Source organism: Gloeophyllum trabeum (genome assembly GCF_000344685.1).
Source record: "Gloeophyllum trabeum ATCC 11539 unplaced genomic scaffold GLOTRscaffold_00002, whole genome shotgun sequence".
Classification (NCBI taxonomy): domain Eukaryota; kingdom Fungi; phylum Basidiomycota; class Agaricomycetes; order Gloeophyllales; family Gloeophyllaceae; genus Gloeophyllum; species Gloeophyllum trabeum.
In genome coordinates, this window is record NW_006920411.1 from 1204093 (window position 1) to 1220023 (window position 15931).

The 15931-nt window shown below is 52.8% G+C and overlaps 6 protein-coding genes across 6 annotated transcripts; 3 read left to right on the forward strand and 3 right to left on the reverse strand.

The window, feature by feature from the left end:
• Positions 1-338: 338 nt before the first annotated feature.
• GLOTRDRAFT_109561 (WD40 repeat-like protein) lies at positions 339-1936 on the forward strand. The gene is made up of 8 exons (XM_007864031.1): positions 339-501; positions 575-721; positions 777-915; positions 978-1162; positions 1221-1393; positions 1444-1530; positions 1581-1659; positions 1706-1936. Exons 1-8 carry the CDS (start codon positions 397-399, stop codon positions 1871-1873), a joined length of 1083 nt encoding a protein of 360 aa, XP_007862222.1. The 5' UTR covers positions 339-396; the 3' UTR covers positions 1874-1936.
• Positions 1937-2241: 305 nt separating this feature from the next.
• On the reverse strand, positions 2242-5891 carry GLOTRDRAFT_90838 (uncharacterized protein; the record flags this gene model as incomplete). Its single annotated transcript, XM_007864032.1, has 4 exons — positions 2242-3202; positions 3258-4429; positions 4482-5717; positions 5769-5891. 4 exons carry the CDS (start codon positions 5889-5891, stop codon positions 2242-2244), a joined length of 3492 nt encoding a protein of 1163 aa, XP_007862223.1.
• Positions 5892-6232: 341 nt separating this feature from the next.
• Positions 6233-10370, reverse strand: GLOTRDRAFT_136105 (LNS2-domain-containing protein; the record flags this gene model as incomplete). The annotated part of the gene is made up of 12 exons (XM_007864033.1): positions 6233-6960; positions 7012-7233; positions 7286-7525; positions 7588-7730; positions 7789-7998; positions 8078-8274; positions 8328-8422; positions 8492-9227; positions 9283-9291; positions 9349-9429; positions 9516-10101; positions 10161-10370. The coding sequence occupies 12 exons, from the start codon at positions 10368-10370 to the stop codon at positions 6279-6281; spliced, it is 3411 nt and encodes a 1136-aa protein (XP_007862224.1). The 3' UTR covers positions 6233-6278.
• A 228-nt stretch (positions 10371-10598) lies between these two features.
• GLOTRDRAFT_70341 (uncharacterized protein) lies at positions 10599-11502 on the reverse strand. Its single transcript, XM_007864034.1, has 5 exons — positions 11304-11502; positions 11152-11240; positions 11060-11087; positions 10988-11003; positions 10599-10935 (listed from the first exon to the last, which is right to left on the reverse strand). The coding sequence occupies exons 1-5, from the start codon at positions 11450-11452 to the stop codon at positions 10891-10893; spliced, it is 327 nt and encodes a 108-aa protein (XP_007862225.1). The 5' UTR covers positions 11453-11502; the 3' UTR covers positions 10599-10890.
• A 181-nt stretch (positions 11503-11683) lies between these two features.
• Positions 11684-14197, forward strand: GLOTRDRAFT_70344 (RNA polymerase I-specific transcription initiation factor RRN3; the record flags this gene model as incomplete). Its single annotated transcript, XM_007864035.1, has 5 exons — positions 11684-11875; positions 11930-12227; positions 12281-12570; positions 12623-13615; positions 13665-14197. The coding sequence occupies 5 exons, from the start codon at positions 11684-11686 to the stop codon at positions 14148-14150; spliced, it is 2259 nt and encodes a 752-aa protein (XP_007862226.1). The 3' UTR covers positions 14151-14197.
• A 345-nt stretch (positions 14198-14542) lies between these two features.
• Positions 14543-15821, forward strand: GLOTRDRAFT_35173 (nucleoside hydrolase; the record flags this gene model as incomplete). The annotated part of the gene is made up of 5 exons (XM_007863619.1): positions 14543-14590; positions 14672-15092; positions 15223-15550; positions 15598-15697; positions 15750-15821. Coding segments are annotated over 5 exons (969 nt in total), but the record flags the coding sequence as incomplete, so codon positions are not given.
• Positions 15822-15931: the final 110 nt, after the last annotated feature.

Consider the following 15931-nt stretch of genomic DNA (forward strand, 5'->3'; position numbering starts at 1 on the left):
AATAAAAAAAACCGTTGCATGGGCCCGAATCCAGAAGGCCCTTGCGTAGATGATGCACGCCACAGTGCTGATTGCAAGCTAATTATGAGCACGCTTGAACCTGGCGGCGCTGTCGTCCATAGCGAGCGGGAGGGGTTAGGTTTCTGTCCCGCGGGGAAACCTAACCATGGCAGATTGATGGCAGAGCTTACCAGCCACAGATCTGCTACGTCATCCGAATGGTAGAGCTCACCATGCGCAGATCTGCTACGTCATCCCATGTGAATTCTGCACGTGCAGCCATAAGTTCGCCGAACGCGTTCGCGAACGCGTTCGGCGGGCGAACCTCCCAGTCGACCGGACGTTCTCGACATTTGCCTTCTTTGGCTTCCGCCACAACCTGATCGCAGCCACACTATGTCAACCGCGACTGGCAGGAAAGAGGACGAAGATGAGATTCCTCAGCTCGAGAAGCCGCCCTCCCCGCCTCCACATACAACCTTTGCTGCACGAGGAGTTCTTGTATGATCCCCTCTAAACCGAGAAAGAGGCCTTCGCTGAAATACGCTCTTGTTGGCTGGAATGGTACTCGTAGATTCCGACGTTCTCTGCATTTCGACCTCGAGACATGCGGATTACGTCTTCCCAGGCCATGACCCATGTTGCGTGGAATGCAGACGGGAGAAAACTTGCTGCGGTCGGGATAGACAGGATCGTGAGGGTGTTCCAGCCAGAGAAAAGCGTGAGTTCCTCCGTGTCCCTCCAGAAACGTGGAAATCTCAGACAAGAGAATATAGTTAGAGATGCGATCGGCTACCTTGTATTCAGGGGGGCACTCAGACGACGTGGACTACGTAGCCTGGCATCCAATACACTCCGAACTCTTCTGCAGTTCGAGTCAGAGGGACAGAAGAATCACCTTTTGGGATGCACGACGTATGTCTACACCATTCGATATATTGAATAAAATTAATCTTATGAACCATTGCTTTGCGCAGAGAGCCGCCACGTTCAGCAGCTGAGCTTGAAGTATTCTCCTTTGGAGGTCATTTATTCTCCCGACGGGCGACGGATTATGTGCGTTTCAACAAATACTCAACTCATTTTTTTGGAGTACGGAAAAAGCGGAGATGACACAAAGGAGTCTTGGCACCCTGTCATAAAAGTTGATAAAGGCACCGGAGTAAGTGAGCTCACGTCCCCGTCGCTGCTATCTCTCAGTCATGATGCTGCGCCTCAAGCATAGTCCAACAGCGTCTACCGCCATATTCAACCATACGGGCGAGGAAATTATCTCCAGTAACCACAACACCCATTCGCTGCGTACTCAAGATTACGAAACCTTCTCGGATAAGCAAAGCGTTCCCGCTCACGTTGGTGGATGTTCGACCATTGCCCTTGACCCTAGAGGACGGTTGGGCATACTCCTGCTCTGAACATCGTCTGATTCTGACGGTCCTCTAGCTATATAGCGACCGGCAGCTACGACTCCATTGTCAATCTATTCGATACGACCGAGTTGATATGTGTCCGCACCATTGCGGCGTGCGAGTACGTCCTTGCTCGAAACTACCTGGATTCCAATGGTGATCCGTCTTCAGTAATGCCATCACAGCACTCAGCTTCTCTTACGACGGCGAGTTCTTGGCTATCGCCAATACCGGAACCTATATCGATATTGTAGGTGCTTCTATACTGGAGACTGATACATGCTGACCCCGTCTAGTGCGCTACTGAGACCGGCGTGCCTCTTCATAGGGTGCCCGCCCTAGCACCTTCATCTGCGGTGGCTTGGCACCCTTGGAAACATGCAATTGCTTACTGCGGGCAAACCAAAGCCAGGGAAGGTGGTCCCCCTCCTGCAGCAGTCTTAAGTATTTTCGGCGCGACCTGAGTGAGTACATGTGGAAGGCTTCTGCTATTTTGTAAAAGGTGTACTAGGTTAGTGTTCATTTACTGCTCAACATACATACATGTATAGCAGCTACAAGGTCAGCACGGTCAAGTTCGAACGAGAACCCAGATAAAAGCTGATAATTTTCAAGCAACCCCTCAAGGGACATCATAGCATTTATGATCTAGCAATAAGCATATGAGAGAACTAGGGCATATAACATCAACAACAGGCAGCGAGTCGTTAGATATTCAAAGCGGATTGCAGAGCGAAAACATTGAAACAAACATTGACAACATAAGATATCACGAAAGCATCATGAAAGCGGGACGAAAGAGTTCGTGAGGACTGGGGTATAGCACTCCCGATCAACGGAAGTTGTATCCAAAACCGGTGTGCGCACTCTCTGAGGGAGGGCGCACAACCACGTCAGGTAGGACCTCTGCTTTGCGCAGACCGGCCCTTTCCTTGTTTGTGTCAGACCTGGCAAGCTTCAGCGGCTTCAACCGTCTGCCAGCAGGTGCGGAGGGATCAGCATTTTCGTCGGTGACGGCTTGCTTCTGGACCTTTGGCTTCTTCCCGAGAGCAAGAGGACGCACGGAAGACACGCTTCCGCCTTCCAGATTGGTATCCACTTCCTGCAGAAGGGAGAGTGGACGCAAGCCTTTACCAGGGGTACCAACCGGGGTTCCCGATGCTGAATTCCTGGACTGAAGCTTGCTCGCCTTGGGCCGAAGAGGTTTGACCATCCGAGACGAGAACCTAGCAAAGCGATCTGACGCGGACGACGGCTCCGGCGAGGATGGAGAGTCCTCCGACTTGATATATACAATACTGGATCGACGTTTCTCCTTGGGGGTTATAGCGGATGAAGGTGCGGTGTTCTGAACGGCGGCATAAGGATGCGGGCGATGCTGGTCCGGGGGAGTACTCTCTGCCTGAGGTCCGGAACCTGAGTCGAAGTCGAAGAGGGTCGCGGTAGAGGCTGCAGAAGGGGGAGCCATCATCAGCTGCTCAAGCAAAGCGTTCATGGAAGAGCGAGCACTGGTCGGTACGTCGGGAGCAGGGACATGCTGGGGTTGATCATATTTGCTGGCCAACATTTTACCGTCCAAGGGAGCGGTAGAGGGAGGTCGGAGCATTTCATCCTCCTCAGCCACGGTCTTCAGGTTGGTCGAAGAACCGGACTCAGCTCCCAATACAGTATTCCGTCTGAGGTCCTCCTTCGTAGAGACCGTAACATACTGCCGTGTCTTGCCGTTGAAAGCGCCACTTATCTCTGCCCTCCAGGTGCTGAGGGTGTGGGCGCCATCTTTTCCGAGACTCAGGCTGGAAGAGAAGAATTTTAGCAAGACATTGGTCGCTCAATTATATAAGCACATACCTAGGCAAGCTGAAATGGTTCTTCTTATGTCCTGATGTCTTTCTTGCCCTGCCCTGTGCTGTGATAGGAGTGGAATGCATCTCCGGGGAAGAGAACTCTTCATAACTAGAGAAGCCGCCCAACTCGGCGGGCAAAGACGTGTCCGTGGTCCCATGGCTAGCCTTGGCTCCCTCGATGGCCGGCGGCTGAGGGATCTTCCAATGGTCTCTTATCTTCATGGTACCTCCGATTTTTAAGCCTGGAACAAGGTGGGGCAGAACTCCCGCCGACAGCACATCAATCTCGTTAATATCCATGTCAGAGATAGCGCTCATGGAAAGCCCAGAGGAGCGGGACTTGCGGTGCCGAAGGTGAGCCTTCTTGTGACTCTTAAGGCTCTTGATTGTTGGCGGCGTGGGGGGCAGCGGAAGCGTCGGGGGAGGAGTGAGCGGAGCGGGACCATCACCAACAGCAGAAGACACGGATCTGGTGCGCAGATGGTGCGTCACATGCGTGTCAGCACCAGTAGCACGAGTGGTTGAGGCTATATCGTGCGAAGCCCGCCTCTCTGGAGAGGGAGGCACGACGACAGTAGTCGCGATGGCCGAGTAGTGCCTCTGGGCTACCATGATCCTGGTGTTGAAGGCAGCTGAATCGTCGCCCGACCAGTAGGATGACACCTTGGAGTCCGTCCGCATCCTACCCATCTCAGCCTCGTTCGTCGAACGAGGAGTAGGCGGAACAGTCTGGTCTCTATCCTCGCGATACTGAATTGGGAGCGGCGGGGTAATTTCGCCGTCCACGGTCTCGATAGGCAGAACAGACAATTTGGGCTTGGGATGCAACATCTCCAAGGCACGCCCGATCTTACCCTTGCCTTCAACTGCTTCCCCTTTGGCCAGCCAAACGTCGGTGCTCCTCCGTCCTTCGACGACAGTCACGCTTCCGCTGCGTTTATATTCATGGGAGAATGGCGCGATGGTAGATTGCGGGGACGGAGCGCGCATAACCACGGAAGGCGGCTCACTGTAACTGTCAAATAAACCGGACGGGATAGGCAGTGGTGAGCGGAAGAGCAAGTTCACAGCTAAGATTGGGGAGGACAGAGTAACAGAAAGGACCATGAGCAGGGGCGCGATGGGAGAGACGGGCGCAGCTGGGGACACCATGAAGAAGTATGGGAGCGATAGGGCCTATAACCAGCATAAGCGTAATTCAGTAAAGGAAGAATATAGAACGACTGACCAGAGGAACCCAGATCATAATCAGCCATCCAATTGCGCGATAGACTGATACATCAACATCGTCGGACGGGACATTAGCTAAGGCGGCAAGCCCCTTCTCAGCCAGGGCAGCGCCTGGGGCGTACCCATAACCACCAAGAACCTTCGCATTGGCAAGTGCCGGCGTGATAGGACGGGAATGGGCCGTGGAAGGACGAGCGTCAGCAGGCTGGTCGACGAAGGCAGTAGCAGTATCTGGAGTGTGAACGTTCTCCCTGTGTGTCGTAGGGAAAGACCATGCTGAAAGTGTGGCCTTGGTGCCGGATGATTCAGTGAGCCAGGATGTTTGAGATCCCATGCGAGGAACCGGGTCTCTTCCGTGAAGAGGATCATTACGCCTAAATGGATCAGGATCGGTGTGAGCAAGGGGATGACTGGTAGATGCAGGACGATAGGGCGAAGGGAGAGGAGGTACCGGGGGGATGGGGGAATCGTGACCGTCATACGGAGTAGCCGGATTGAACCAGAAAGAAGACTTATGGGGAATGGAAGGATATGATCCAGTCAAGGGATGCGGCGTGCGGATGGATCCAGCATTTGACGGTCTAGTGGAATGACGAGTGGTGAAGGACCATGTAGAGATTGAGGCGCGGCGAGAGCCCGCGTCGGATGTGATCCAAGAGCTGCCGTCCCGCAGCGCGTCTATGTCTTCAGTGGCAAACGAAGGGCGCGGCTTCTCCTCGACTTCCCTGACCGGCGGCCAAGGATCCGCCTGAGCTTCATGCAGCGCAGTAAGGTTGCGCCGAATCACGATTAGCGTCCCAATGAGGCAGCCAAACGCAACACTACTCAGAGCTGCAATAGTTACGGAGTAGGTAGTGAGGCCAAGGAAGAATGTGGAGAGGCCAGTACTGGCGAGGACTCCGGCGATGGCGGTTGAAGTGACTGCGAGAACGAGTGTAGGGGCCCAGAGAACCCAGTGCTTGGCACCGAAAGAGATGGGCCGACCCATGCGGACATGTAACAGAGTAATGCCTGCGATGACGAAGAGACAGGCCTGCCTCAAAGTCATTGATAGCCATAATCTGGCCGCTGCACCAGGATCATGGGCTGTTGCGAAGTCCGCCACTCCTCCAAGGTTCTCACTCACTGCCTGCCAGACAAATACCGCGAGAGCAATCATATCCAGAGAGGCAAGCCAGATATGGCTCTTGTCCGCTGGGGACAGTGAACCAAAGTTAGGAAGACCGAATTCGGACTAGGGTGATTTCAGCAAGAGGTAAGATCTCTTTGGTAAGCTGGAACTCACAGGAGGAACGCGCCCACTAAACGGCGAAGGCGGTAGAATGGGAATTATAATACGGAGAATTACGAAAGCCGAGCATATGAACGAGACGAAGGACAGAGCAAGCGTTGGCACGAGAGGAATCATGGTTAGCGTAGAATGCGAGTTTCGTTCAACAGTCTTGAAGAGAGCGTCAAGTGCGTGTGGGCGTGAGGGGGCGTAAGGCCTTCGCTAAGCCTCGAGAGCGAGGAGGCTGCGATTGCAAAAGGTGAGCAGGCGTTGCAAGTGAGACGAGAAAGCAGACAGGCGCAACCGCTAATTATGGATTCGAACACTGGGACCCACAGCAACAAGCAACTATAAATTCATGCGACGCGTCTCGGGCACGTGCGGGGACGCCATAAATTGTGGACGGCAAGAGTACTCGTACTTCGAGCTACTGGGAGACGGAGGATGCTACAGAATGCAATTTATTAGTCAATTCTAAGGTAGGTATGAGTATGCGAGTAATGCTGTATGCAATGTCCAATGCGTCTACAAGAAAGGCACGCTCTCCATCTCTCCCGTCGCAAGCAGGTCTTCATCGAAGGTCGCTTCGTTCGCTTCGTCCCCATTGTCACCTCTGTTGGAGCCATGGTCCTCGTCATGCTCCTCATCATCGGATCCAAAATGTATGTCCTCGTCGACGGATCCAGGCAGGGATCCGGGCATGCTCTCCATACTCCTCGTGCGCTCTCTTCTCCGTCGAACCCTTTGCTTCTCTAGGTCATCGTCCTCGTCTTCCGAACCCGAATCCAGATATGTGGAGGATTGCGAGACCGGGCTTTGACTTCGACTTTCGGGTCCTGGCGAAGACGATCGGGTAAACCCACCAAGGGCGCTGGTGAGCCTCTCGAAGGACGACATCTGCCGAAGAGTAGCGCTCCTCTCGGGCGCTGCATCCTGTTTCGAGGCATCCGTCGTGGGTGGAGGGAGGGTGAAGTTCTTCATGTTATTTTGGCGACTCCCGACCAGACTAAAGTTCCTCAAGCGAGCAAGAGTACTTTGGTTGGAGGTGTCTGAGCGGGCACTCAGTGCAGGTGATGGCGGTGTCAAGTCAGGGAGAGGGAATTCTTGCATTGGCGCCTTCCAATAATTGAAGTCAGTGAACTCGGGGGCCCAGCTCTTATGGATAGGGGGGAACATCTGGTCCACCAGATCAGTCATATGTATATATCTACGTGGATGTCAGACAGACGCCCATGCAAACAAAGCAGGACGAGCATACGAAGATTTGTAGCCCGCGAGCTCCAGAAGCTCCATCTTCACTTCTCCGTTCGAATCAATTGTGAAAATCTTTGAACTGGGAACATTCACGCTCCTGTAAGAGAGTGCATCTGTAATCCGATTTCCGAAGCCGGCGTAGAACGGATTTCGCCCTCCGAACAGCCGCTGAATATCCCGAAGACATGCCATTTTGAAGACTTCAGGCTTGCGCATGATTACCTCCCTTGTCTCATTTTGAGCCAGCAGTAAGGCAGGCGTACAAGGCGATGACTTACCGATGTAAAGAGGTGAACAGGCGGTCGGGGCTCATGATAACAGGGCCCTCCGGCAACTGGTAGTCGTTCTGTTTGATACTCTTCAGGTAGTATCTGGTCGTGTCCGCTTGCCCGATCGCTCGGGACGTCAGATACATGATCTTGTACCCATTCCGGCAAATATCGGTGTAAAGCTTCGCTACTCCCATGTGGGTCCAGTCACGTCCGATCATTGTGAAGACGTGTCCAAGGGCATCCGACCTATTTTCAGCGACCGATCTGTCAGCCAAAGGAGCAGCAAGGACTGATATATCCAGACGTACTTTGTGATAGTTCCATCAATATCAGATATTACAACAAGATCAGTGTAATCCCAGACAAAGATCTTGGCAGTACAAGCTGCAACTCCTGTCGCGGACAGGGAAAACGTGATCGTATTAGACCCTGGTTTCAAGTCTAGTTCTTTCTAGAGAGGAACTTCAGACACGAGTAACCGTAGCGACATATAGGTCAGTGATACGCACAAGTTGGTCAGAGCTCAGCCTTAACGTCTTCGCATATCTCTTGCTAGAAGTCTGCGTGCCTTCATCTGTGCGCTTTTCTGGGGGGCCTGAGTCGAGAATATCCGAGCCGAGTGGCGGGGATGTAGGCACCGAGATGGAGTGCGCGTCGGATTCAGCGGACAGAAGTTCCGGCTCTAGACTTCTATCCCGCTTGGGTTTCTTCACCGTTTCCTATAATTCACGCACAAAGCAACAAAGCGGCAAAGGCTAAATCATATGCGAAGGCTAGGGGTGACCTCGATCTACTCACAGTATGGACCGGCACTGAGTTAATCTCTCGAAGATTTGGCCTACCTCCCTTTCCGCCGATTTCCTGCTTGATCCCACTGGTCGTCCGCGTCCTATTCCACCAGCTGATCCAGGAAGAAGTCCTTTGTTGAGGCGTCTCTTCAAGCATCGCAACGCCCCTTTCCTCGAGAACAGGCAGAGGCCGCCTCCGATCGTTCGCTGCAATAATGACTGTTAGGCCATAACTCAAGTAGTGCAGTGAATTGGCTCACTTGGAGTAGTCGATCCTGATTTATCCTGGAGTGCAGATTCCCGCCATAGAACAAGGGCGTCCATGAGTGGAGACCCGTCTTGTCGTGTGATGTACCTGTAGTGCACCAGAACGTCAGAATACGAGACCAGATCCGAGTGCATGTATCCATCAGGGCAAACTCACTTATCACCTGCCCATCTAATGACTAGTCTATCGTCTCGTACAATAGATTCATCTTCCAGAAAAGCGTCGAACGTGACCCTCCCCCCATCGAACCTGCGCGCAGCTTCCAGCTCTTCCCCTTGCCATACACCGCTATCATCGTCGTCCACAAGACTCAGCTCGAAATCAATCTGCTGTCCCCCGAAGATATCCACTTGGAACAAGTAAGGATCTCTGCTGGAAGGCCGTAACCGGGCCCCTGAGCCGAACGCGGTGTCTTCTCTGCTTTGCTTCTGCTCCTCGAGACCTTTCCGCGTGATCGGTAGATTTCCTCCGACGTCGGGCGGTACGCTGACACTTCGATTCATGTCTAAACTCGCCTTCGATACCGACTCCAACTCCGAGAAACCTTCGTCGACTTCGGAAAAGAATTCTTGTGCTTTGCCCTTCGACGCAGATCTTACATGATCTGCCACCGGAAACACAGTCCTCGAGAAGTTTGGCTTCACGGGAGACTTCTGAGGGAATGCACCCCATTCCCATGAATATTCCTCCGTGGGCACCGCGAGCTTACTCGAGCTTGGGCCGGCCGTACTAGCAGTTTGGATGGGCTGCAAAGGATGTCGACTCGAAGAAACGTAGTCGGACTCGTGTTCCGGCGGGGGTTCGGAGGTGACCCGCATGGTAGGAAACGGTACGGCTTGTGAGCTTTCGTCATTAGCATCGCGGTCCTGCAGGGATTCTGGGCTAGGTGCTCCTAGGAGAAGATCCGTCAACTACCGACAACATCCAGAGTCAATGAACCACTCAACTGGTAGTATCTAAGATCCGCATAAGTTGGGAAAGCTACTTTCTTGCAGATGAAGAGACTGACATACCTTTGGATGACGAACCAGTGACGGTGCTATCTGACCGATCTTTGCTATGCGAGCCATACCCAGAAGCATCGATTACCATGTCTTACGGATATATAACGACAGGGAAGTGGAAGGAAGATAAGTTAGATGTCAGTCGTAACTCACAGCGGGGGGTAATCTGGGCTCACCGTTGGTATAGACCACATTGACGGGTTCGATATCCCGCTCTCTAATCTGCGGTAACACCTCGTCTCCTTTGTCGCCCGTAGCACATAGTTCCCCGCTCAGACGTCGTATCCCACCATCCTTCACAGCATTGTGTGCGGCAAGAGCCCTGTCCTTGACCTTCTGTCTATTGTCGCGCTCAGTCTCAACAACAGCCTTCACGACCGCCTTGGGGAAAGCAAGCAGAGAGGAGGGGCTGGCAGGTGATTTTAACTCTGCAGGCGAGTCTGAGGGAGCGTCGAGGCCTTCGGACGAGAGCTCTTGTGATGAAGGTTGAGCATCGAGGTCCAGTGGCTCGGGCTCCTGCATCTCCCGTTTCCCTGACTCTTCGTCAGCACTTGATTCTTCTCCTTCCCTCTCTTTCGCCCCGAATCGTCCCGCCTTCACCGCGGCGGCATTTGTCTCCCCTGGCTTCGTTGCCTCCAGCAATGGGGACGTTATAAGGTCATCAGGGACATCACTTTCCGTCTCAAAGACAAAGAATGCCTCGCCTGCGTCCCCAATTTTCATGTAATATGGTATCTGTCGACCATTGACAGAGACATTCACCTGTTATCGGGCGTCAAAGCTGACCTGCTATGAACTTGACCCAAGGCGTTATGACGTACCTTCTTCTCTGCTGGTCGTAGAACTTGCCATTTGCCAAAGCGCACATGGAACGGCGAGCAAGCCAGTTCCTCCCCTCCGTCAGGTGCTGGGCGTTTAACCACAATAACATCTATGGCGCCGGTGAGGGTGGACGGATTGATTGGGGGAAGGTCCTTGTAGTACTGATACGGGGCACTGATTGCGCTGACTGCCCCACGAAGATAGTTCATCGTCGAGAACGGCGACGACGGACAGAAGAGAGATGCGTTATAAGAGTCGACCGCAGTGCATGGAATATGGACCCACCTTGTTAACAGCTACCTCGGACTTTACGCTGCGCGATCGTGCCGCTCACACGTGCGCATACTGGACTATTTATGCATGTGATTGCCAAACATGACGATGAATCGACGACTTCGTCTCTGGAGTCACCGCTTGTTGTCGAGGCCACACATATCTACGAGGCTGGACCGACTTATCGAATGTCTGATAAACAAACATACGCCTTATGTATTTTGCACTGGGTAACTGGACGCATCCTACCGTATCGAATGAGACCGTACAACCGCAGCTTAAACCAACCCATCCGAAGTTCGAACATGCAACTTCAATCACAGGCTCGAGACACTGACGTCGGATATGACGAACCAGAAATGGATATCAAGTTGTCTGTTACAAGTAACAACGAGAGGTCTCCGTGACTTCACCACCGCTCTACATATCTCCGCGTCTGTCCAAACTATTAGAGCCTCAGTGGTGGGGAGCTTCATGGTCGATGATGGGAGCGATTGGGGGCTAGAGAAGATAGGTTAGATCACAATTCGGCGGAAGTTAGTATCGAACACACAGGCAGGTTACGCTCCCTGCAGGTACACGTTTCATGAGTAAATGTCAGGCTAGAGTAGGTGATCTCACTTACCATTTGGTACCGCCAGGGAATGGAGGGGCTAAGTGAGCCGCAGTCAGTCAATCACGAGCACAGGTAATGGCCTGTTTGTAGAGAATGCTCACGAATGTAAGGGTCGGGATGCTGCTTCGCAGCGAGGTCGGCTTCCGCCTTCGCAAGGATGGTAGCTAGCGCTCTTGGATCGTGCACATCCCTTTCGTATCCAGTTCAACATGATACGCCCACGCTCGGAGCTTGCTTGCCCAATGCTACTCACCGGTTCCTCTCGAATTCTGCCCTGATTTCGAGGGCCTCAGCACGCCACTTGTCCCTTCGAATCGTCCAGTCTAACGAGTTCTTCAGGTACCGTTTGTACAGAGACTTGACATAGAGCCTGTGCGCCGAAGAGAAAGCAGACGACGACATGTTTACCGCTGCTCCCCGGGGAACACAGGGCGCGACAGAAGGGATCGAACACTTACATAAGCAGACATCAATGCCGTAACCGCCAACTTTTTCGATTTCACTTCGAGCCTTGCGGCACCGGTGCTGCTTGCAGTCACTCTCTGCCAGGCCGCCATGGATCCCCACTCACGGTTTTCGCAGTTCAACCAGCGGCAGCGTAAAGTCGGCCCTATGTCTCCGAATGCGCGGTTCATGGAGCAGTCCCAAGTGAAAGTAGTGGCATCAGCCACCGACAATCCCAAGAAACATACGAAGTCCTTCCCTGCGCCGACGCTATCGATCGCAAGACCCATAGCCACCAATTCGCGAATAAGACAAGATGAGCAGTACAGGAAGGATATGTACTTGGCTTTTATCAATAATGCTCTGCAGCAGAAGGCCAAGGTGTGTATCTCCACGTCGATCACACGATAGACTCGATGCCTGAACTCTCGCCAGGGGAATAGCGAGGCTTTCGATGAGCTCCTTGACCAGTTCAACCTGAAAAACTCTGCTTCTGGGGAGGCTCCTTCACCATCCCCTCAATTGCGTCTCTGGATCCTAGCTCTGTCCCATGTGGTCTCCAGGCTGGACCGTCCCCTTGCTCCGTTAGTCGAAGCTATAGTGAACTTGCCTTGGACGACTATGGATAACGCATTCGTCAAGTCATATACGACATTCATCGGAATGCTGGTCAGCGCTCGGCCAGAATACTTGTCGCTCGTGCTGGGCACTATCACCCGAGGCTTTACTCATCGTGTGTTATTCAGCTTCTTAGACTGCGAACTGTGCTGGAACGTATCTTTGTAGAATCCGGACTCCAGGCGTTAGATTCAAGCCTACCCGAAGGGTCATCCCGTCCTCTCACCCGCCGCGTGGTCTATGAACGTCAGCACTATCTGTTGCGTCACCTGCTCTCTTTGATCCCGACCTTGCCGTCGACCCTCCAGCCTTTACTTCTGAGTAATTTCCCTCACAAGCGGCAGAGTCAAGTTGCGCAGATTACGTATATTCGCAATCTTCTTCAGGTCATGGACTACTGCCCGGAACTGGCGGATCGGATATTGGCGACAATCGTCGATCGTGCTCTGCAAATCGATGTATGTGTTCGTTATATGCCGTGTAATACCTGTAGACTCAATTCCCCTTCAGGTTGAGATCCAGGTTGAACTGGAGGAGCTCGAAGAGCTCGAGGGCGCCGGTGAGCAAGAGGAAGTATTCGAATTAGACCCCTTCGATACGGTCGTCGGCCAGGAGGGCAGCGATGAAGAGTCGGAAAGCGAGGATGGGGACGACGTAGATAACTTCAGCGATCTATCATCCGACGCAGGAGGCGACGATGAATTGGGAGAGGAACCCGAAGTCCCTACCGATTTTCGCCACGTTCAAGACATGGTCAGTAAGCTGGATGCGATCCTCAAATTAATATTTGACCACTTCAATCGCACACATGCGTCGACGCCACCCTTGCCGGCATTGGTGCAATCACCCATGTCGTCTCGCCCCGACTCTCCGCTCTTTCCCTCGGATACCCCCTCGGAGCCATACAGACCGCCATCCCCGGAGTCTCTTGAACGAGGTAAAGCGCGTCGCCGCGCACAGTTCCACGCTCTTCTATCCATATTCGACCGTGCCATCATACGCACCTTCAAGTCACGGTATACGCAATTCCTGGTATTTTGGTATTCCTCTCTGGACCCCGAGTTCAGCGATCTCTTCCAAGGGATGCTAGTATCCAAAGCTCTTTTGGAAGATGATCAGCCGGTGGTAACACGGGCTGCTGCCGCTAGTTATATCGCCAGCTTCGTGAGCAGAGCCCAGTTCGTTGATCGAGAGGGGACCCGCCGAGTAGTCTCGGTGCTGTGTAACTTCTTGAAGAGCCACATCGATATCATGGATGCCGTGACGATGCAGACCGGTACTACTCTGCCACCCACGCAGAGTATGGGCAACCACAGTGTATTTTATGCTGTATGCCAGGCGGTCTTCCTCGTTTTCTGTTTTAGATGGCGGGATCTGGTGGAGGAGGAAGAGGAGGACATGGACGAGCTCAGTTCAGTGGGTGCGTCCGCCCCGACCAAGAAGTGGATGCCCGAGCTAGGCGTCATCCAACGTGTCATCACATCCCCCCTCAACCCACTGAAGGTGAGAGCGAGTTACCACTACGGGATCTGGTTAACCTTGCGATTTTTAGGTCTGCTCTGCAAACGTTGTGACACAGTTCGCTCGGGTCTCGCAAGCCACCGACTTTATCTACTGCTACACCATTATGGAAAGTAATAGGCGCAATGAGACGGGGTATAGCTCCGGTCCCTCGACTCCCGTTGGCAACGACCGAGGGACTCACTCCGCGCGGTCACGAGCGACTGCCGTCCATCCAGCTGTCCTTGGGCACTCCATCAACGCTGAACTGAATACCTTCTTCCCGTTTGACCCTTACAAGCTTCCCAAGTCCGCCTCCTATATTGAAGGAGTGTATCGAGAATGGTCGTCCGTGGCTATAGATGACGAGGAGGAGGACGAGGGGGAGGAGGAGGAGGATGAAGGGGACGTTGCCCAAGGTCCGGCCATACCTACCTCCGACGCGACCCAGGACGATACGGATGGTCTTGGTGCGTCATTTGGGGGTATGAGTATAAGCCCTATACCACCGCGTAATCTAGTCAGTGCTGGCTTGTAATTCTCCGTTCCCTTATATTCTTATGGATGGTCGTGTTGTCGTCGGGTTGCTGATGAAAGATGAGAGCATACACCTTCTATACGCCTTTAGATGGAATCGAGAAACCGTCACCTCAGGTAAACCAGGTATTGACAATAGCCACTGGGCCCGAAAATTGGGGTCAGTAGAAGATCGCGGAGTGCTTTCGGAATACATTCGAACACCGCTCAATCTACGGTTATCTGGCCTTGTCCACTTCTGCATCCCTGAAGGCACTCAGTACTCCTTGCAGTACTCAACATGCGCTACATCTGGTTGGACGCAGATCCGGTGCGTCACTCATCTCAAGCAGCTCTGCTTTATGGCGGTACTTGACGAGTCGCACTTAGGGACATGATGATGCTACTGCGATTCTCCTGGCTCTGCATTGTCCCAATCTCCGCCTCCTGGGTGTCTCGACGGTAAGAATCATTTGTGCCGTAACATAGGTTGCTTGTCTATCCTAGACATGCCGATACAGGATTTAATTAGCATCGCTTTAGGTTCACGGTAATGCTAGCGCGGAGTGCACTGAGATAAATGCTGCACGGTGTCTATACGCTTATGGCGCACCAGAAGACGTACATGTATATCCGGGTGCCACCAAGCCTTTGATTCGACCAGCGAGACACGATCCAGAAATTCATGGTCTTGACGGCCTCGGGGGAGTTGAAGGGCTCCCTTCACCTACCAGCGAGGCTGTCCTGATGCGCCTGGGAGCAAAGGACCAAGCAGTCAGAGCTGTGGAGGGCATAGCGAGAGCGATCCTGACCGATCGCTCTCGGAAGATAACAATCATATCGACCGGACCATTGACGAACATTGCGCTTTTCGTGAGCGTTTATCCGGATTTACTTGACTCCGTCGAAGAGTTCGTCTTCATGGGCGGAGGGGTAGGTATCGGCAATCGTTCAGCAGTAGCAGGTGGGTCCCTCCCATTATACTCTCCCGGCGGCGTTTCTGACATATCATACAGAATTCAACATACTGTGCGATCGTGAGTTTGCTTTTCTTGCCTAAAGTGCTGTAGCTACTCATGAGACCCCGACTCAAGCTGAAGCCGCGCAAATCGTCCTCGATGTGCCCGTCAGGAAGGTCATGATCCCACTGAATGTTACCCATACTGCAATCGTGACTAGAGATTGGCACTGCGAATTACTAGCGCCAGGATCCGCCCCATCCGAAGCTTTGCCTAAACCGCAGACCAATCTCCGTCACACCCTTTCCACTCTAATCAATTTCTTTACTGAAGCCTACAAGTCCACTTTCGGATTCATAGACGGTCCCCCTCTCCATGATGCACTGACTATTGCATATGTTTGTCGACCCGAATTATTCTCAAGCAAACGCTATAGAGTTAACGTAGAATTGAGCGGCGCTCAGTGAGTATCATTCTACAACATAACTCTTCGATATTGATACGGTATAGCACGTCTGGGGAGACGGTTGTAGACGTCTGGGGCTATCATTCGACCGATAACTCCTGGGGTGCGACTGGTAAGAACTGCCTTGTTACGGAGTCTCTTGATGTAGGTTGCCATTCATTTCACAGGTTTGCCTGCTCACAATAACCTCCTGAAGGTAAACGGCTTCTTCGCACTCTTCCTGGACTGCGTTCGCCGCTGCGACGAAGTGTCCCCCCTTAACCACTGACTGTATATAGACGTATATAGAGCATGAAATATATGGTAAATATATGATGTGATGGAGCTGTAAACGACAGAATCCTGAGATGGCGGTAGAGACCCAAGAGATCCGAACAA